Source organism: Ranitomeya imitator, chromosome 7 (genome assembly GCF_032444005.1).
Source record: "Ranitomeya imitator isolate aRanImi1 chromosome 7, aRanImi1.pri, whole genome shotgun sequence".
In the NCBI taxonomy this organism is placed as follows: Eukaryota; Metazoa; Chordata; class Amphibia; order Anura; family Dendrobatidae; genus Ranitomeya; species Ranitomeya imitator.
Genome location: NC_091288.1, coordinates 70,519,719 through 70,539,883, shown reverse-complemented (window position 1 = coordinate 70,539,883; position 20,165 = coordinate 70,519,719). Strand labels below are relative to the sequence as shown.

At 40.6% G+C, this 20,165-nt stretch overlaps 1 protein-coding gene across 1 annotated transcript in view; it reads left to right on the top strand.

Annotated features, from left to right (window-relative positions):
• The window catches only part of CPS1 (carbamoyl-phosphate synthase 1), a 111,222-nt gene that overhangs the window by 74,841 nt on the left and 16,216 nt on the right, over positions 1-20,165 (top strand). Inside the window, exons 26-32 of the mRNA XM_069735370.1 lie at positions 4,684-4,878; positions 5,001-5,068; positions 5,150-5,225; positions 8,935-9,012; positions 10,800-10,907; positions 16,569-16,658; positions 19,958-20,128. Coding sequence (XP_069591471.1) covers positions 4,684-4,878; positions 5,001-5,068; positions 5,150-5,225; positions 8,935-9,012; positions 10,800-10,907; positions 16,569-16,658; positions 19,958-20,128 — 786 coding nt within the window. The remainder of the gene's footprint in view (positions 1-4,683; positions 4,879-5,000; positions 5,069-5,149; positions 5,226-8,934; positions 9,013-10,799; positions 10,908-16,568; positions 16,659-19,957; positions 20,129-20,165) is intronic.

The following is a 20,165-nucleotide window of genomic DNA, read 5'->3' as shown; positions in this document are numbered from 1 at the left end:
CAAGTCTGATGCCCTACCTCCGCATAGGAATTGTGATTGTGCTATCAATTTGATTCCTGGTAGTAAATTCCCTAAGGGTCGTTTATTTAATTTGTCCGTGCCTGAACACACCGCTATGCGCAGTTATGTGAAAGAATCCCTGGAGAAGGGACATATTCGCCCATCGTCATCACCATTGGGAGCAGGGTTCTTTTTTGTAGCCAAAAAGGATGGTTCGCTAAGACCGTGTATTGATTACCGCCTTCTTAATAAGATCACTGTTAAGTTTCAGTGTCCCTTGCCATTGATATCTGACTTGTTTGCTCGGATTAAGGGGGCTAGTTGGTTTACTAAGATTGATCTTCGTGGTGCGTATAATCTGGTGAGAATCAGGCAGGGAGATGAATGGAAAACGGCATTTAATACGCCCGAGGGTCATTTTGAGTATCTGGTGATGCCGTTCGGACTTGCCAATGCTCCATCTGTTTTTCAGTCTTTTATGCATGACATTTTCCGTGAGTATCTGGATAAATTCCTGATTGTTTACTTGGATGACATTTTGATCTTCTCTGATGATTGGGAGTCTCATGTGAAGCAAGTCAGAATGGTTTTCCAGGTACTGCGTGCTAATTCCTTGTTCGTGAAGGGATCAAAGTGTCTCTTCGGTGTGCAGAAAGTTTCATTTTTGGGGTTCATCTTTTCCCCTTCTACTATCGAGATGGATCCGGTTAAGGTCCAGGCCATCCAGGATTGGACTCAGCCGACATCTCTGAAAAGTCTGCAGAAATTCCTGGGCTTTGCTAATTTTTATCGTCGCTTCATCTGCAATTTTTCTAGTATTGCCAAACCATTGACCGATTTGACCAAGAAGGGTGCTGATTTGGTTAATTGGTCTTCTGCTGCCGTGGAAGCTTTTCAGGAGTTGAAGCGTCGTTTTTGCTGTGCCCCTGTGTTGTGTCAACCAGATGTTTCTCTTCCGTTCCAGGTCGAGGTTGATGCTTCTGAGATTGGAGCAGGGGCGGTTTTGTCACAGAGAGGTTCTGTTTGCTCAGTGTTGAAACCATGTGCTTTCTTTTCCAGGAAATTTTCTGCTGCTGAGCGTAATTATGATGTGGGTAACCGAGAGTTGCTGGCCATGAAGTGGGCATTCGAGGAGTGGCGTCATTGGCTTGAGGGAGCTAAGCATCGCGTGGTGGTATTGACTGATCATAAGAATCTTACTTATCTCAAGTCTGCCAAGCGCTTGAATCCTAGACAGGCCCGTTGGTCGTTATTTTTTGCTCGTTTTGATTTTGTGATTTCGTACCGTCCGGGCTCTAAAAATGTGAAGGCGGATGCTTTGTCTAGGAGTTTTGTGCCCGACTCTCCGGGGTTATCTGAGCCGGCGAGTATCCTCAAGGAAGGAGTCATTGTGTCTGCCATCTCTCCTGATTTGCGGAGAGTGTTGCAGAAATTTCAGGCTAATAAACCTGATCGTTGTCCGGCCGAGAAACTGTTCGTCCCTGATAGGTGGACTAGTAAAGTTATCTCTGAACTTCATTGTTCGGTGCTGGCTGGTCATCCAGGAATCTTTGGTACCAGAGAGTTAGTGGCTAGATCCTTCTGGTGGCCATCTCTGTCACAGGATGTGCGTGCTTTTGTGCAGTCCTGTGGGATTTGTGCTAGGGCTAAGCCCTGCTGTTCACGTGCCAGTGGGTTGCTTTTGCCCTTGCCGGTCCCGAAGAGGCCTTGGACACATATTTCGATGGATTTCATTTCTGACCTTCCCGTTTCTCAAAAGATGTCGGTCATTTGGGTGGTCTGTGATCGCTTTTCTGAAATGGTCCATCTGGTGCCCTTGGTTAAATTGCCTTCCTCCTCTGATTTGGTGCCTTTGTTCTTCCAGCATGTGGTTCGTTTGCATGGCATTCCTGAGAATATTGTTTCTGACAGAGGTTCCCAGTTTGTCTCGAGGTTCTGGCGAGCCTTTTGTGGTAGGATGGGCATTGACCTATCTTTTTCCTCGGCCTTCCATCCTCAGACTAATGGCCAGACCGAACGAACCAATCAGACCTTGGAAACATATCTGAGATGTTTTGTTTCTGCTGACCAGGATGATTGGGTGTCATTTTTGCCGTTGGCTGAGTTCGCCCTTAATAATCGGGCCAGCTCGGCTACCTTGGTCCCTCCATTTTTTTGCAATTCTGGGTTCCATCCTCGTTTCTCTTCAGGACAGGTTGAGTCTTCGGACTGTCCTGGTGTGGATTCTGTGGTGGACAGGTTGCAGCAGATCTGGACTCAGGTAGTGGACAATCTGACCTTGTCCCAGGAGAAGGCTCAGCTTTTCGCTAATCGTAGACGCCGTGTGGGTCCCCGACTTCGTGTTGGGGATCTGGTTTGGTTATCTTCTCGTCATATTCCTATGAAGGTTTCCTCTCCTAAATTTAAACCTCGTTTTATTGGTCCGTATAGGATTTCTGAGATTCTCAATCCGGTGTCTTTTCGTCTGACCCTCCCAGACTCCTTTTCCATACATAATGTATTCCATAGGTCGTTGTTGAGAAGATACGTGGCACCTATGGTTCCATCTGTGGAGCCTCCTGCCCCTGTTTTGGTGGAGGGGGAATTGGAGTATATTGTGGAGAAAATTTTGGATTCTCGTGTCTCTAGACGGAAACTCCAGTATCTGGTCAAATGGAAGGGTTATGCTCAGGAGGATAATTCCTGGGTTTTTGCCTCTGATGTCCATGCCCCAGATCTTGTTCGTGCCTTTCATGTGGCTCATCCTGGTCGGCCTGGGGGTTCTGGTGAGGGTTCGGTGACCCCTCCTCAAGGGGGGGGTACTGTTGTGAATTCTGTGGCTGAATTCACTCCTGTGGTCACAAGTGGTATTGCAGCCTCTGGGCTTCCTCCCTCAGGTGTTCTGGTGAGCTCGTTGGCTGCCTTGCTATTTAACTCCACCTGAGTCTGTCTTCCTTGCTCCTTGTCAATGTTCCAGTGTTGGATCTGAGCTACTGCATCTTTCCTGTGGCCTGCTGCTCTGCTAGATAAGTGTTACTTTGTTTTTGTTTCCGTTTTCTCTGTCCAGCTTTGCTATTCTCTTTTGCTGGAAGCTCTGAGACGCAAAGGGTGCACCGCCGGGCCGTTAGTTCGGCACGGTGGGTCTTTTTGCCTCCCTTTGCGTGGTTTTGCTTTAGGGTTTTTTGTAGACTGCATAGTTCTCTTTGCTATCCTCGCTCTGTCTAGAATATCGGGCCTCACTTTGCTGAATCTATTTCATTCCTACGTTTTGTCTTTTCATCTTGCTAACAGTCATTATATGTGGGGGGCTGCCTATTCCTTTGGGGTATTTCTCTGAGGCAAGTCAGGCTTGTATTTCTATCTTCAGGCTAGTCAGCTCCTCAGGCAGTGCCGAGTTGCATAGGTAGTGTTAGGCGCAATCCACTGCTGCTTTTAGTTGTGTGAGGATAGGTTCAGGTATTGCAGTCTGCAGAGATTCCACGTCTCAGAGCTTGTTCTATTGTTTTTGGGTTATTGCCATATCACTGTATGTGCGCTGATTACTGCACACTGTGTTGCCTGATAGCACACTATAACACAGAATCAAGCACATAATAGTAGAGTGCTTGAATCAAAAACATAACTATAGTACCAAAACCAAGCTAACAGCACAAATATAGTGCAAGAACCAAGCTCATAGCATACATATACAGTAGTACAAGAACCCAGCTCATAACATAAGCTCATAGCATACATAAAAATATAAGCTCATAGCATACATATAGTACAAGAACCAAGCTCGTAATATAAATGTATAAACATATTACCAGAACAAAGCTCAGTACATAAATTCAGTATCAAAACCAAGATGATAACATAAATACAAAACTAGAAACCAGCTCCATAAATCTGCACATTCTTAAAGAGGCTGTTCAGTAGTGGACAACCTCTTTAACAATGTAATGTACTGTGACATACATTTTTATTACAGGTCACTGAGGGCTGTATGGAGTGGCTTCATACGCAACATATGCCCACTATGAGTCATAGCTGACATGTCTCTCTAACATTGAGATACATTTGCTGATATTAACCATTTAGATGCCACCCGCTGTCCATCGATGACAGGAGCATTTTAATGTAGATATAGCAATTGGTTGAGCAGTGGTGATGAGCGAGTGTACTCGTTGCTCGGGTGGTCTCTGAGTATTTGTAACTGCTTGGAGATTTAGTTTTTGTTGATGCAGCAGCATGATTTACGACTACTACCCAGCCTAAGTACATGTGGGGGTTGCCTAGTTGCTAGGGGATCCCCACATGTATTCAAGCTGTCTATCAGCTGTAAATCATGCAGCTGAGGTGAGGAAAACTAAATCTCCGAGCACTAACAAATACTTGGAGATCACCCGAGCGTGCTCGGGAAAACCCGAGCAACGAGTGTACTCGCTCATCACTATTGGGCAGCCCTCTCAGTATCAATTGGTGAGCGGGTGCACAATACCTGGTGAACTCAGTCCCAGGTACACACAAATATGGATTCAAAAATAAAATTGGAAGCAGTGATCCAAAAGAACGTTTCAAACACTATATGCCAAATCCAAAATGTAACATTTCAGCTGTACTTTAACCTTCATCAAGCATTTAAATGGTGTAAAAGTCGTTGTGTGTATATGTTAAAAACGTTTAAAAGGATACATGAAAAATGGTTATTTTCTTTATATTTAGCAATGTGATGGCTGCATCATCTCAGTAGGAGGGCAGATCCCCAATAATTTGGCAGTACCTTTACACAAGAATGGAGTGAAGATCATGGGCACCAGCCCACTGCAAATTGATAGGGCTGAAGATCGTTCCATATTTTCTGCTATCCTGGACGAGCTCAAGATTGCCCAGGCACCATGGAAAGCTGTTAATTCTCTGGTAACCACCATATTTCTAATATATTGTACAGATTGACTAATTATTAAGGTTCGGAAGAGCTAATACTTTTGTGAAATTAATCCTGTAATATTCATGATTCAATAATTATTTTGCCTTCATAGGACGATGCTCTGCAGTTTACAAAGACCGTTGGTTACCCATGCTTACTGCGTCCTTCCTACGTGCTCAGGTAACCTTGTAATCCTGAAATACTGTGTAGTTTTTCTGCTATAATGAATCACTTTAATGTATATTTCTCATGTGCTTCTAGTGGTTCAGCAATGAATGTGGTATATGGAGATGAAGAACTGAAGAACTTCCTAGCTGAGGCCACTCGTGTGTCGCAGGTAAGATTCCTCTGATACAGTCAGTCCTTTACATTTTTCTGCCTGACACTGATTTCTTGTGGAGGGTTCCGTCTTTCCGTCTGGGTCATCACAGATACAGTATTTTCCCCTAGAAGCATTGCTGTAATATACTGTGCAAGGGATGGCACATAGATTGCTCGTAGCTCTGCCAAGCCTGCATTTATTTAAGAGGAACAAAATAATGAAATTAGTGTCTATAATCTTTTCTTATCCTGGTAATTGGCTATTTTAAATGTTGAATCCGTTATCCTGTCTTGGACATTTGGGTCTTATCGACAGTGTGTGTCATAAATGTTCGGTAGAATGATAGAAGTCCAACCTCTCAGAACCACATCTATCTCGAAAAAACAGATGTGGGATTCTCCATCCATTTGTATTGGAGCTTTGAAAAATATATACACTGTATAATTTTATTTGATATATATGATATATTTTAATATATATATATATATATATATATATCTACATAAAATGAAATTATATATGATTTACGGTACTTTCATTAAACATTCATTTTATTTCTGACTTCTAAGTATGCTGGGGACTTTTCAAAAACTCCAATACAAATGGATGGAGAGTCCCACATCTGTTCTTGAGATAGATGTAGTTCTGAGAGTTGGACTTCTGTCATTCTACCGAACATTTGTGACATATACTGTCCATATAAGCTATATATATATATATATATATAAATATATATATATATATACACATGTAATTATATAAATACAATATATATATGTATAAATATATATGTGTGTGTACATATGCATTTGACTGTATGTATACATATATATTAAAAAAAATAATATATATTTGTATTTTAGATATCTAGATGTATGCATGTACACACACACATACACACACACACACACATATACTGTATATATAATAAAATGTATACATAAAGTATACAAAAAATAATATATATATTTAATAAAATACTCACAACATGCTGCCTGTAAATAATAAAAAAAAAAAAATATATATATATACAATATTCTATATATAAAACATTATATAAGAATGTATATATACAGTACATTCACACTGAAAGCATCAAAACTATGAATTAACACATGTCGAATTATATACTTAACAAAAAAGTGTGAAACAACTGAAATTATGTCTTATATTCTACGTTCTTCAAAGTAGCCACCTTTTGCTTTGATGACTGCTTTGCACACTCTTGGCATTCTCTTGATGAGCTTCAAGAGGTAGTCACCGGAAATGGTTTTCACTTCACAGGTGTGCCCTGTCAGGTTTAATAAGTGGGTTTTCTTGCCTAATAAATGGGGTTGGGACCATCAGATGTGTGGAGCAGAAGTCTGGTGGATACACAGCTGATAGTCCTACAGTCCTACTGAATAGACTGTTAGAATTTGTATTATGGCAAGAAAAAAGCTGCTAAGTAAAGAAAAAAGAGTGGCCATCATTACTTTAAGAAATGAAGGTCAGTCAGTCCGAAAAATTGGGAAAGCTTTGAAAGTGTCCCCAAGTGCAGTTGCAAAAACCATCAAGTGCTACAAAGAAACTGGCTCACATGAGGACCGCCCCAGGAAAGGAAGACCAAGAGTCACCTCTGCTTCTGAGAATAAGTTTATCTGAGTCACCAGCCTCAGAAATCGCAGGTTAACAGCAGCTCAGATTAGAGACCAGGTCAATGCCACACAGAGTTCTAGCAGCAGACACATCTCTACAACAACTGTTAAGAGGAGACTTTGTGCAGCAGGCCTTCATGGTAAAATAGCTGCTAGGAAAGCACTGCTAAGAACAGGTAACAAGCAGAAGAGACTTGTTTGGGCTAAAGAACACAAGGAATGGACATTAGACCAGTGGAAATATGTGCTTTGGTCTAATGAGTCCAAATTTGAGATCTTTGGTTCCAACCACCGTGTCTTTGTGCGACGCAGAAAAAGTGAACGGATGGACTCTACATCAGGGATGTCAAACTGCATTCCTCGAGGGCCGCAAACAGGTCATGTTTTCAGGATTTCCTTGTATTGCACAGGTGATAATTTAATCACCTGCACAGAATGATTCCAGCACCTTGTGTAAGGCAATGGAAATCTTGAAAACACGCATGGTCTGAGGCCCTCGAGGAATGCAGTTTGACACCCCTGCTCTACATGCCTGGTTCCCACCGTGAAGCATGGAGGAGGAGGAGGTATGATGGTGTGGTGGTGCTTTTCTGGTGATACTGTTGGGGATTTATTCAAAATTGAAGGCATACTGAACCAGCATGGCTACCACAGCATCTTGGAGCGGCATGCTATTCCATCCGGTTTGCGTTTAGTTGGACCATCATTTATTTTTCAACAGGACAATGACCCCAAACACACCTCCAGGTTGTGTAAGGGCTATTTGACCAAGAGGGAGAGTGATGGGGTGCTATGCCAGATGACCTGGCCTCCACAGTCACCAGACCTGAACCCAGGGCGGCACGGTGGCTCAGTGGATAGCACTGCAGCCTTGCAGCGCTGGAGTCCTGGGTTCAAACCCCACCAAGGACAACATCTGCAAAGAGTTTGTATGTTCTCTCCGTGTTTGCGTGGGTTTCCTCCGGGCACTCCGGTTTCCTCCCACATTCCAAAGACATACTGATAGGGAATTTAGATTGTGAGCCCTATCGGGGACAGTGATGATAATGTGTGCAAAATGTAAAGCGCTGCGGAATATGTTAGCGCTATATAAAAATAAAATAAAGATTATTAACCCAATCGAGATGGTTTGGGGTGAGCTGGACCGCAGAGTGAACGCAAAAGGGCCAACAAGTGCTAAGCATCTCTGGGAACGCCTTCAAGATTGTTGGAAGACCATTTCCGGTGACTACCTCTTGAAGCTCATCAAGAGAATGCCAAGAGTGTGCAAAGTAGTCATCAAAGCAAAAGGTGGCTACTCTGAAGAACCTAGAATATAAGACATATTTTCAGTTGTTTCACACTTTTTTATTAAGTATATAATTCCACATGTGTTAATTCATAGTTTTGATGCCTTCAGTGTGAATGTACAATTTTCATAGTCATGAAAATACAGAAAAATCTTTAAATGAGAAGGTGTGTCCAAACTTTTGGTCTGTACTGTATATATAATATAATATATATAATAACATATATCTATCACATGCACACACACTTGTTTTTTGGAGAAATATTTCAATCAAAATACACCGAGAAATATTACTGGAAAGTACCTATTGAAATACCCACGTGTGAATGGTTTGTACTGATATATCAATGACTTAAACTCTTATATATAATTCATACTTGACTGGCAGCAAAATGTTCACATCTTGCCAGCTCTTAACGTAATGTATCTTATCTTCTTATTACACTTTTTTGGTACGAGTGAGGGGTTTTTATGCATTTAAAGAACATCCTGTGTAGTTGTAACTCAGAAGATGAAAGTGTCTTTAAACACTCTCAGGGTGGTTTGTAGGAAGAAAAGTATTTTTGTGGAAGCAGGTTTGATCTGAGACTTATATTGAGTGATGTAAGCTCTCCGCAACTGGAGACTAAGATCAACTATCAGAAGATCTGAGAAAGGAGATGGCAGCTTTCCCAGTAACATCTGGGTACTTTATTTTTCAGCCATTTTTTTTAGGCAAGAGTGTTAGATTTTCTTATATCACAGATCCTGCATATATTTGGGGCAAAAACTAAACTTTGTTGGAATATTATCTTTGCAGGCGCACCCAGTGGTGATCACCAAGTTCATTGAAGGAGCACGAGAAGTGGAGATGGATGCTGTTGCAAAAGAAGGCCGTGTAAGTAGTTATGCTAATGTTATAGAGTATAGTGTAAAAGCTTTTTTTTCTGCAAGACATTAATGGGACACATAGGAGTTAAATATGGAAGTATCTTCTTCTCATAGGAAGATAGCATCATTTGGAAGTAGCTATCATAAAAGTCAATATCAACCTTCTAAAGAGATGCAATGACTTTGGATCCTATGTTCCTGCTCTTTTCCTCTATGAAGAGTCCATTTGCATGTTTAAATTTCCATGGGAGCAATGCATGACGTAGAAGTCTCCCTATGCCAACTTGGCACTCTCTGAAAGGAGAAACTATACCAAATAGAGATTACGACTACTATTAATTCATTGGTATAGTTGTCATAATGTCTTATAATAGTTGCATCTTCCTGTGTCCAGTTATAGTAGCAGAGCAACTCTCGGGTCATACTACAAATCTACTACAAAGCTATAATTATGACGTGGTAATCACCAGCCGAAAGTGGACTGTGTATCTAAAGTAGGAATCAAACATTTCATTCCTACTCAGGGCCAGATTACAGCAGATACTTTAGGACATCCAAGCACCTTAACCCTGCTGTTGTCTTCGGTCAAAAACGACCGACCTTGAACTTCAATATTCTTTAAAATATTCAAGATGCGGCTCTGAAACCCGTGGCCGACCGACCCATCCTCATTTAAGTCAATCAACCAACCACAAGTTTCAGAACCACATCTTGAATACCCCCAAAAATACCAAACGTCAAAATCGGTCTCCCCAGACCGAAGACAACAGCAGGGTTAAGAACCAAAAATACCACGCCAACAATCAGGGATGGACATTTGGTAATCCTCTCCATCCAGCCAGTACATGGTAGAGAGTTGGAAGTGAATCCATGTGGCTTTCAGTTTTGAAGTCTAAAGGAATCACTGGCTTGTCTGTTTTCTAACCTCCTATATTCTTCAGAGGAGAGGGCCATGTCCATGATCAGCTAATGCTTCTATGCGGCACGTATCTGCTGCAACTCTTGATGCAAGATATGGATCACAGAAGTAGGATGAGGGCTCTACCAACCTAAATCCAAGAGATCATGTCAGTGTTAATGACATGAAACCAATTCTGACTCTTTGTAAACCCCTTATCTTAGAATTCTACTTTATTTTATTCCTGTTAGAAATATATTAATAAATTGACAACTGGATGTTACTCATTAGGTAACACAATGACACTATCCAATCAGCGCAAACAGTCTCAGGCTGTGCAGAGACACGACCATCAAGTAGTGAAATGGTAAAATTCAGTTGTTAAATTCAAAAAAATATTCAGTAGAAATAAAAAATGATTGGACAACGCAAGTAGTAATTAATGCAAAATAATTTGGATATTGCCCTAATATCATTAATGTTTGAATCAACCCAAGAGTCATAGACAAGAAAGATGTAGCTCTAATTACCCATAAAATATTTTAAAGGTCTTATGTCCAACCTATATGTGTAGTTCCTACCATCGCTTTTATTAAAAGTTGGAACCTGGAGCATGTTGGAACATCTCCGATGGCTCGTGGTAATGTTATTCATGTCGTCTGGAGGAGCTCTCTCATTGCAGATCACTAACTGCTGGCCGGGCATCGCGTTCTGTTATCCAATTGGAACTGTTAGATTTTCAGTTTTGTAATTACAAGGTTTCTTACAGTTGTGAAAGCTTCATTAGGGAATGTAGTTTGAGAGGCAAAACGTGGCTTCCAGATTGCAAGTTGGACAACCGTGCACATGATGAGCCAGAAAGTCAGTTGTAACATGAATTATTTTCATTTGTATAGGTCATTTGTAATGCTATTTCAGAGCATGTGGAGGATGCCGGAGTCCACTCGGGAGATGCTACTCTTATGATTCCCACACAGACTATCAGCCAAGGGGCACTTGAAAAGGTAAAGTGGCATTTATTTCCTTGTGATTGAAAGAAAAATTGACAATCTAATAACTATAAAGCAAACTTAGTCCAGCTCCAAATATACTCATTTGTGCATCTGGCAGTGTCCACATACCTCTGTATTTATGCAATGTGGCTTTGCTTATTCAACTACTATTTGGACTTGGACAAATTTTTTAATCCCATAGTAGAGAATTCAGAATGTGCCCCATTACCCCAGGGAAGAGTTGAGCAAATTTTTCAAAATCCAGTTGCGATTCTGATCAGCGCCAAATTTTGTTTTTGCAATATTCGCCGAACGTCATTGGAGTCTATGGAAGCAGAAATTTACTAATATGTTTGGAACTGATCATCAAACATAAATTCGGCACGAATATGGTACAAATATGGCACGAATATGGCATATTTGGATTTGGTGATCATTTTCCGAACAAATTTGTTCATCTCTATCTACGGGTCACATACAACGGCATTGCCACAATGAGTGCCGGCTGTTGATATGGCAAGTGGGTAGGTGCTCGATTAGTATTATCCTTCGATGAGTCAAGAGGGTTTATATGAACAATCATTCATACGTTCATTCATACAAAGCTTTTTGCATTATTGTTGGCAGTACATCCTCTGTGTACATTAGAGGATGTGCTGACGACAAATAAAGGCTTGTGGGTCAACAGAAAAGATGTAATAAATAAAAATGGTTTACAATTTGTCACTTGATTGCTGGGCCCATTTACAATGGGCAATGATCATTCATTTTGTATGAAAAACCATTCATTTAACTTTGTCCTCCCCTTTCACATGTATCCATAGCATAGCATTATTAGTTCCCATTTGACTTTTTTTTTACGTTTGTCCATTCTCCTCAACCCTGCCTGACAAAATAAAGTTAGAAGTAAGGCTTAAGGTATTCTTACATTGAGTCTTGTGTTGAGGTTTTGGAGAAGAAACTTAGTGGAAACTTTACAAAATCTTTCTAAGAATATCAAAACTACTCAAAAACATTGAGTTTCCACTCAGTTTCCGCTCCAACAAATCAGTAAAAATCTCAATGTGAGCACACTCTCAGGGCTCGCTCACACAAGCGTATAAATCAGATGAGCGCTATCTGATGTTTTATAGGATAGCACTTGGACTAATGTTATAGCTTGCGGTAGTGCAGATCTACGAGTGGATACGCAAATCAGAAGACACTCACCCATTCAAGCCTATGGGTGCATGTAAAACATCAGACTGCGCTCAGATGCAGTCTGATTTATGCAGACTCAAACAATGGAGAATATGTAGAAATTAAGTTCTCCACACCTGTGCTCTGATTTTCTCACATGACAAAATCGGATCAAACGAAACTGACACTCTGCTCAAGCTCAGATCGGAGATTGATCAGAGTGTCATTAACACAATCAATCCAACTCTTGCATAGAGAATATACTATTTGTGTGACCCCGGCCTTCAAGGGAATCTATCAGCACAAAATGACTGTCCATACAAAGCGCATGTGCTCGGTCCACCCTTAGGGTAGGGTCAAAGCCCATTTTCTCCCACATCCAAGAAAAACAGTCAGACTTTGATCAGAGTGGCATTGAATTTTCTCAGATGTGGAAACAGGAAAAAAAGAGTTTCTCCACCTTCTCGATTCCGCCAGTTTGTGAAAACCAGACTGCACTTGGATGTCACCGTTAGACACTAGGATCAAAATCGGACATGTGCCACATTTCTTCCATGGATCACTTGATCCAAGAAAAAAATTGGACTTGCGCACAGCCCAATAGAATGTCATAGGTAGGAGTACTATCCATGAAAACCATGGATAGCACTTCTCTGAGAAAATCAGTCATGTGCACGAGCCCTATGTGTGGCCAAACAGTTCAGTACACCTCCACACCCACTTGATTTCCAGCTATCTCTGCCCTCCTTTAGCTCCTGTAAATCCAGAACTGTCAACTAAGGAAGAAGAAATATAAAAAACAAGTAGGTGTGAAGGTTCATTGTGCTGTTCAGCCATGCTAAGGGTGTGCCGAGCCCCAGTGCTTGGTTTATACAGTCATTTTCTGTTGGCAGGCTCCCTTTTAAAGGTACCGTCACACTGAACGATATCGCTAGCGATCCGTGACGTTGCAGCGTCCTGGCTAGCGATATCGTTCAGTTTGACACGCAGCAGCGATCAGAATCCTGCTGTGATGTCGTTGGTCGCTGCAGAAAGTCCAGCATTTTATTTCGTCGCTGGACTTCCTGCAGACATCGCTGAATCGGCGTTTGTGACGCCGATTCAGCGATGTCTTCGCTGGTAACCAGGGTAAACATCGGATTACTAAGCGCAGGGCCGCGCTTAGTAACCCGATGTTTACCCTGGTTACTAGCGTAAAAGTAAAAAAAAAAAAAACACTACATACTTACCTTCCGCTGTCTGTCCCCGGCGCTGTGCTTCTCTGCACTGGCTGTGAGCGCCGGCCAGCCGGAAAGCACAGCGGTGACGTCACCGCTCTGCTTTCCGGCCGCTGTGCTCACAGTCAGTGCAGGAAAGCACAGCGCCGGGGACAGACAGCGGAAGGTAAGTATGTAGTGTTTTTTTTTTTTTTTTTTTACTTTTACGCTGTAACCAGGGTAAACATCGGGTTACTAAGCGCAGCCCTGCGCTTAGTAACCCGATGTTTACCCTGGTTACCGGCATCGTTGGTCGCTGGAGAGCTGTCTGTGTGACAGCTCTCCAGCGACCAAACAGCGACGCTGCAGCGATCGACATCGTTGTCGGTATCGCTGCAGCGTCGCTGAGTGTGAAGGTACCTTTAGAAGAATCTGTCTTTATAGCGGTAGAGTAATCTACTCGCAAATGTGACTGGGGAGTCGAGCTCAGCTCCAAGTAGACACGTTCCCCTTTCTCATAAGTGAATAATGTATAGGGCACTGTTCTAAAACCGGAAGCACGACCACAATAGCAAACATAGAGGAAGGGGGCAAAAAATTTACAGGGTTATGGACACAAACCTACCCTTTTTAGTAATGTAATACCAGGTCAAGTAATTTAAGGAAGCAGGTTTAGTAATTTGATTCAGATTACTAAACCTGCATCTTAAAAATAAATGTTAATAAATAAAGATAATTCAATAGAATATACAGTACATTGATATCACAATAATATAAAAAAACATAAACTGAGCACATTTCCCCCAGTGCTAATTTCCAAGTCATTATGGATTCAGTGAGCAATCTCAACACTACGGCTCAATTACTTTCCCACACTGAGTGATGCTGTTTCGTGTCTTCATTTGCTCCTGTGTTATGGTCAGTAGAAACCTGTAGAATATTACTCTGCTTGTCATGTCACAATCACCGTTTATTTACCTCCCCTAGACACACAGTGATGGCAGAAATAATGACATTTAGATTACATACTGAGGAAGCCAACAGATGTATAGTGACTTTAACAGATGTTCTGGACTTTACCCATGGTAGAGCTACTTGGCACTTGTAAACCAACCTCTTAAAAATGTGAAATGCACACAATCGTGCCAATATAAATTATAGTTATCATCAGGAAATGATAAAAACTAAACTGTGTTTTTTGGAGATTAGGTTCCAAAATACACCAACTTTCTTTATACATAATTTATATTTAGAGCAAGAATTAATAATGTTCGCCAATAGCAACATCACATCACAAGAGCTTTTTTTAAAGCATAGCTACACTTATAAATACACAGGCTGTTGAGCGTCAATCCCAAGTCCTGCATGTTCAGTGTCTGTACAGATCTTCTTCTAGTCTTTTATGGCATCTTAAAGGGTTATTTCTAAAAAAGTAATCCATCCCCTATGATAAGGGATAATTTGCTGATCGCTGGAGGTCTTACCACTGAGACCCCAGTGATCCTAAGAATGGGGCTCTGCCATCCCATTCTGAATGAAGTGTAGGTGCAAATGCTCAACCTCTACTTTATACGTTGTCCATGGGGCTACTGGAGAAAGTCGATGTCCTCTATAGCTAGGAATTACCCCTTATGTCTTCATAACTCTACAATAATTTTAAAGACAGAATCATTTGCAGGCGTCTATACATGTTCCCATGCTAAACTGTGCTTGTTCTGTAAGGCTATGTGCATGCAAAGTCTTTTTGCAGAAATTTTGGAGGAGAAACTGAGCAGAACCTCCATGTTTTTGAGGCATTTGGGGAAGGATTTGGAGACTCTCTGCTCAGTTTTTGCTCTAAAAACCTCAAAAAAAAACAACACATACTAAAAGCTATATGCACACTACAAAGATTTGGAGCAGGAACTAAGCAAAAACTCTAAATCCTCCCTAAAAACAATGAATTTCTGCCGAGTTTCCACTCCAAAAAGTGACTCCATGTGCACATACCCTTGAGTTAACTTCCCATGATTAGTTTTCAGTGTGTTTTCAATGCTGTGTATTTTCACTGCTTCTTGTGCAGCGTCTTCCAGTTGCAGAAAAGTGGATGGAATTAATAGAAATCTATTGGCCACTGTTCCTTATCTTATGCTTCGTGTACTGACCTGTGTGTGTTTTAAATCCATAACATTTCAATTTCTCTTGCGGTTATGCTGAGGTTTATGTGCAAATTTTCCCAATAGAATTGCTGCATTAGATGCGGAAAATCCGCAGGTAAAAAAATACACATTCAGATTTAGTAAGGTTTCACAGTATGTGTAATGCACACACGACTAAAATTTTGTCAATGCCTAATCCCATAAAATATCAAAAACATAGCAGCTGAATTTAAACTGATATATAAAAAAAAATGCATAAATAATGTGATAAGAACACAAGCAAAAAAAAATGCATTAAAAAAAAACGCAAGCAACCTACTAGGTGCAGGAATTCAGAAAATCATCAAAAATGCACCAAATGCTCATCATGGGAATGTAGCTTTAGGCATCGTAAGTGCAGTTTTTTTTTTAAATCTTGTGGCAATGCTTCTAGTTGAGAATAGTTAAACACAAGTAGTATGACAAAATTGTAGTTCTGTCAAATGTGTTTCGAATTGTACAAAAAAAGCTCCTTATGTGTATTTGTGAAATCAAATGCATCTAGAAGAACATTAGAGGGCATATATAAGTATAAGTATACATAAGCTTGATTACAGCTTTGTCCAAAATGGAGCTATATTATGGATGTGTGCACGAGGACTAAACGGCATGAGTTGGAATCTAGTGATTAAAGGAGTTCTCTATGATTGATAAAAATTAGACTAAAGAAAATAAATAGCGCATATATATACTGTGTGTATATATATATATATATATATATATATATCAAAAGAACCATTACGTCCCTATTAAGTCCCCTGCCACTCCAGTACAATGGCTTCGATTGCTGTTCACCGGCTGCAGTCACATGCCGTTATCCTCTGTGACTCGTGTAGCCAATCACTGGCTGCTGCAATGTCATGCTGTACAGCCCCAGGCCTGTGATTAGCCACATCAGTCATGTGTCCACCTGACCACTCCTACCCACATGACTGGAGCACTAACAGATTTGTCTGGTAAGTAATTTACGCAAATATTTTAGCCTACTAAAACCCCTTTTAAATCTAACATCTAAGACATCGATAAAGCTATCTGGTTGCATCACATCACATTTATCTCTATGTACGGTACTGGAATGTAGAACTTCAGAACATACTGTATACATTTTCTGTCATTTGCAGGTGAAAATTGCGACCAAGAAAATTGCAAATGCTTTTGAAATTTCTGGACCATTCAATGTGCAGTTCCTTGTGAGAGGAAATGATGTTCTGGTGAGTAAATAAAGTCATGAGACACATTGCATTCTACGCAATGCGGGCTGATTGTTAGAGCAATAAATAACAAAATACCAACAGTGAATGTACCGATACATTGTGAATGAAGCCACTTGAATTAATTAGAAAATACTATTATCTCTTTACAATTAACCATTGGTCCAAATTTAATTAATGATTCAATTCAACTGGCTGGATATTGACAGGATTGTTTGCAGTTAGCCAGGCTTAATCTAATCCTCAAATTAAAGTGTAAAAGACAAACAAATCAAAACATGAAGACCCCACTGCAATTCTTATTGGAGAACACTATGTGATAATCAGAGGATACTGTATATGGTAGGCTAGAGAGAAAAAGAACGATTCAAAAGTTGTGAGAAAAGACCTAAGACAATGGTTAAGTCATCCAAGTTTGGGCACCGTGCACAAAATCTTGGGAGTGTCCTGTGATGGACCCACAATTTTTAATGTTATGCTCACCAAGCCACTTAGTAATTGCTTTTGTTTTCTGACTTTGTTCTATATGGAAAAAGTATTATTCATTACTAACTTTCTTCTGTATCTTTGGGACAAGTTGCTCTTGGAGGATGTAGAGATCCCACTCATTATTCACGGCATTGCTCTTAGGCAAAACTGTGCGTGAGCCCGCTCCTTTAGATGAAACACAACCTCACACATAAACGGTCTCTTAATGCTTTAATGTTGGCATGGATTGGAAACGAATATGACAAATAAAGCGACAAATATGAAAGCTAATGCTTCACTCATAAGATGGGTCTCCAACCTATGGGTCTGGAGCAACATGTGGATCGTGGACCCTAAATGTGCGGCTCGCGGCAGTCTGACACCTTGGTGCATTAGCACCTGGTTTAACAAACAGTTATGAAGTGAAGGACTCCGGATGGTGACATTTATGACTAGTCCTGCAAAGAGGAGCAGATCTGTATGTACATATATTTGTGGGGTGTTGGTGGAAGGAGGAGAGAAATAAATATTAAGCTAAACATAGGATGATACTGTTAGAGGGGAGCTTGAAATTGGATGAGACAGTGTGGAGGACGTCCTTGGTATGAGAACACCGAGTGGGGGCACAGTGGGGACCCTTGGATGTAATTATACTGCCTATATGGGAAGGGGTATATGGTTTCAGTGTGCTTTCTGTGGGGAATATTTGGATGTCTTCTTTCCAGTAATGGTGGGCTCTGAGTGTCACGATTACTGCGGTGGGGGGCCCTGGATGTGTCTCACGACTAAGAAAGGTTGGAAACCACTGAACTATAAGAAGTCATACTTTTCTGCAGTTTTTTGATTGAAAGAGAAATATTTTTTGGATTTTTTTTTTGCAGATGAGAAAGGAAAATAGCTTTCAATCAAATTGTTGTGTCTGCGAAAAAATTCACATCCTCTTTTCGGGATGATTCAGAAATTGCAGAAATTGACTAATCTTCACTAGTAATCAGACATAATTTCTTAAGAATGATTACAATCCTCATTTTTCAATTGCCACTCTGATTTATTAAGGCTGGGTAGCCAAGTAATATTCATACTATGAAACATTCAGTAGTGAGTTCTGCAAGTCTTTTGGGATAATCTCAATTTCTAAAGCAATCTAGTTCCATGTTGCTTCCTTCTCCTTCGTCTGCAGACAGATGTATGTGGGCTGCCTGCATAATACCAGCTTCTCTGCGCTCCGTCACTACACTATTGATCTGTCAATCACCATTCTGTGAGGAGCTTGACAAGGCATTGATAAGTAAAGAGCCCCTATCAGACTGTATAATACAGTAATACCAGGGTGCTGTCACAAAAGAGAACGTGTCACCTGTCACTATGTGCGTTGGTGTTAGATACAGATAAGAATCCTATAGGTGCTTGTTTGTTTTTTGCAAAATGTTCTGTTTAAAGTGGCAGTGCATTAAAAACATATGTGTACATACTAACACTCACATACTTACATGATATGCTCTCCTGCAAACAGATGCCAGCTTTATAGGCTTATCATTGGTCGTCTCGCTGCTGACAACTCCTTACATCTGTTTTTGGAGAAATTGCTCTTAGCGGCTTATTTTCCACTGGGTGGCATTGTAAGTAAAATAAATCCCCATCAGCACAATCCCCAGTGGTCCACCTAAAACTTATTTGTAGATTAGACCCCTGAACTTACACACTGCGTACTCTAGGTTCTACTTAGCAGGTTCATTTATTTGTAAGCTCTTAGAAAAGTGTCGTGGAAACCCCTTTCTTTGGAGAGCTAATTTGGGGTGGGACTAAAAGGGTCTCTAGATTTTCCAGTGTTGGTCCAATTTGGAGAGTCATCGGGGACAAGAACACACACAACCAGTATTTGTCAGTGTACAAGGCTTGTCTGCTCTAAGCTACCAAGACACCAGTTTTTATTACACCTACAGGAAAAAAAAGGGAATAACTTAGTACATTACCTAAAAAGAATGTGTAATCTTCAAGAGAAAAGGCTGCAAACCATGGATTAAGCTAGCTACCCCAAAAAAATAACATAAAAAAAGCTCTCAATGCGACAACACTTTTAAACAAAGCCAACACCCTGTTTATTGCCTTTATGAACTAGACATACAGTGGGTACGGAAAGTATTCAGACCCCTTTACATTTTTCACTCTTTGTTTCATTGCAGACATTTGGTAAATTCAAAAAACTTCATTTTTTTCTCATTAATGTACACTCTGCACCCCATCTTGAGTGAAAAAAACAAACAGAAATCAGGACTATAAAACATAACAGTCCATAAATTTGATGGCAATAGAGCTTTTGTTTCATAAAAGTCACCGCAACATTTTACAGATCGTTCAATTTCAGATAGTAGTATCCATTAGTGGTTGAGAATGGATAGAAAATTGCAGACTTTAACTCCTACTCCAGCACTAGATTAGGGATACTTTTTTATTTTAGGGAATACATTTACTGCACAGTGAAGTGGAAGCGAAGGGCCACCAAAATTACAGACTCAAAAGGTTGTAGTAGTTTCTGTGAATCAAAAGTATCAATCTGTATGAAATTGGATTGGATAGTCAAAATGACAGCCAGAAGGGTTCTTGTGTATAGACCCCACGTGATCATGTTTTTTTCTGAGTCATAGACTCATCATCCTAAGAACATATTGACCCACCTGCAAGATATTCATTTTTTGCAAGTTAGACGCTTTTCTAAGAACACTCATTACTCGTAGAAACCTTTAAACCTTTATCATTACCATAATAAATACCTATACGCTGAGAAATGTATTTATTTGATCAGTTAATTTGCACAGTCTCTTCCCGACTAGGTGATTGAATGCAACCTGAGAGCTTCCCGTTCATTCCCATTTGTGTCCAAGACTTTGGGAGTTGACTTTATCGATGTGGCCACCAAAGTCATGATTGGAGAAAAAATTGATGAGAGTCCTCTCCCAACATTAGAGAGACCCATCGTCCCTGCAGATTATGTTGGCATCAAGGTGAGCATCATAGAGGAACATTATATGGCAACACAAT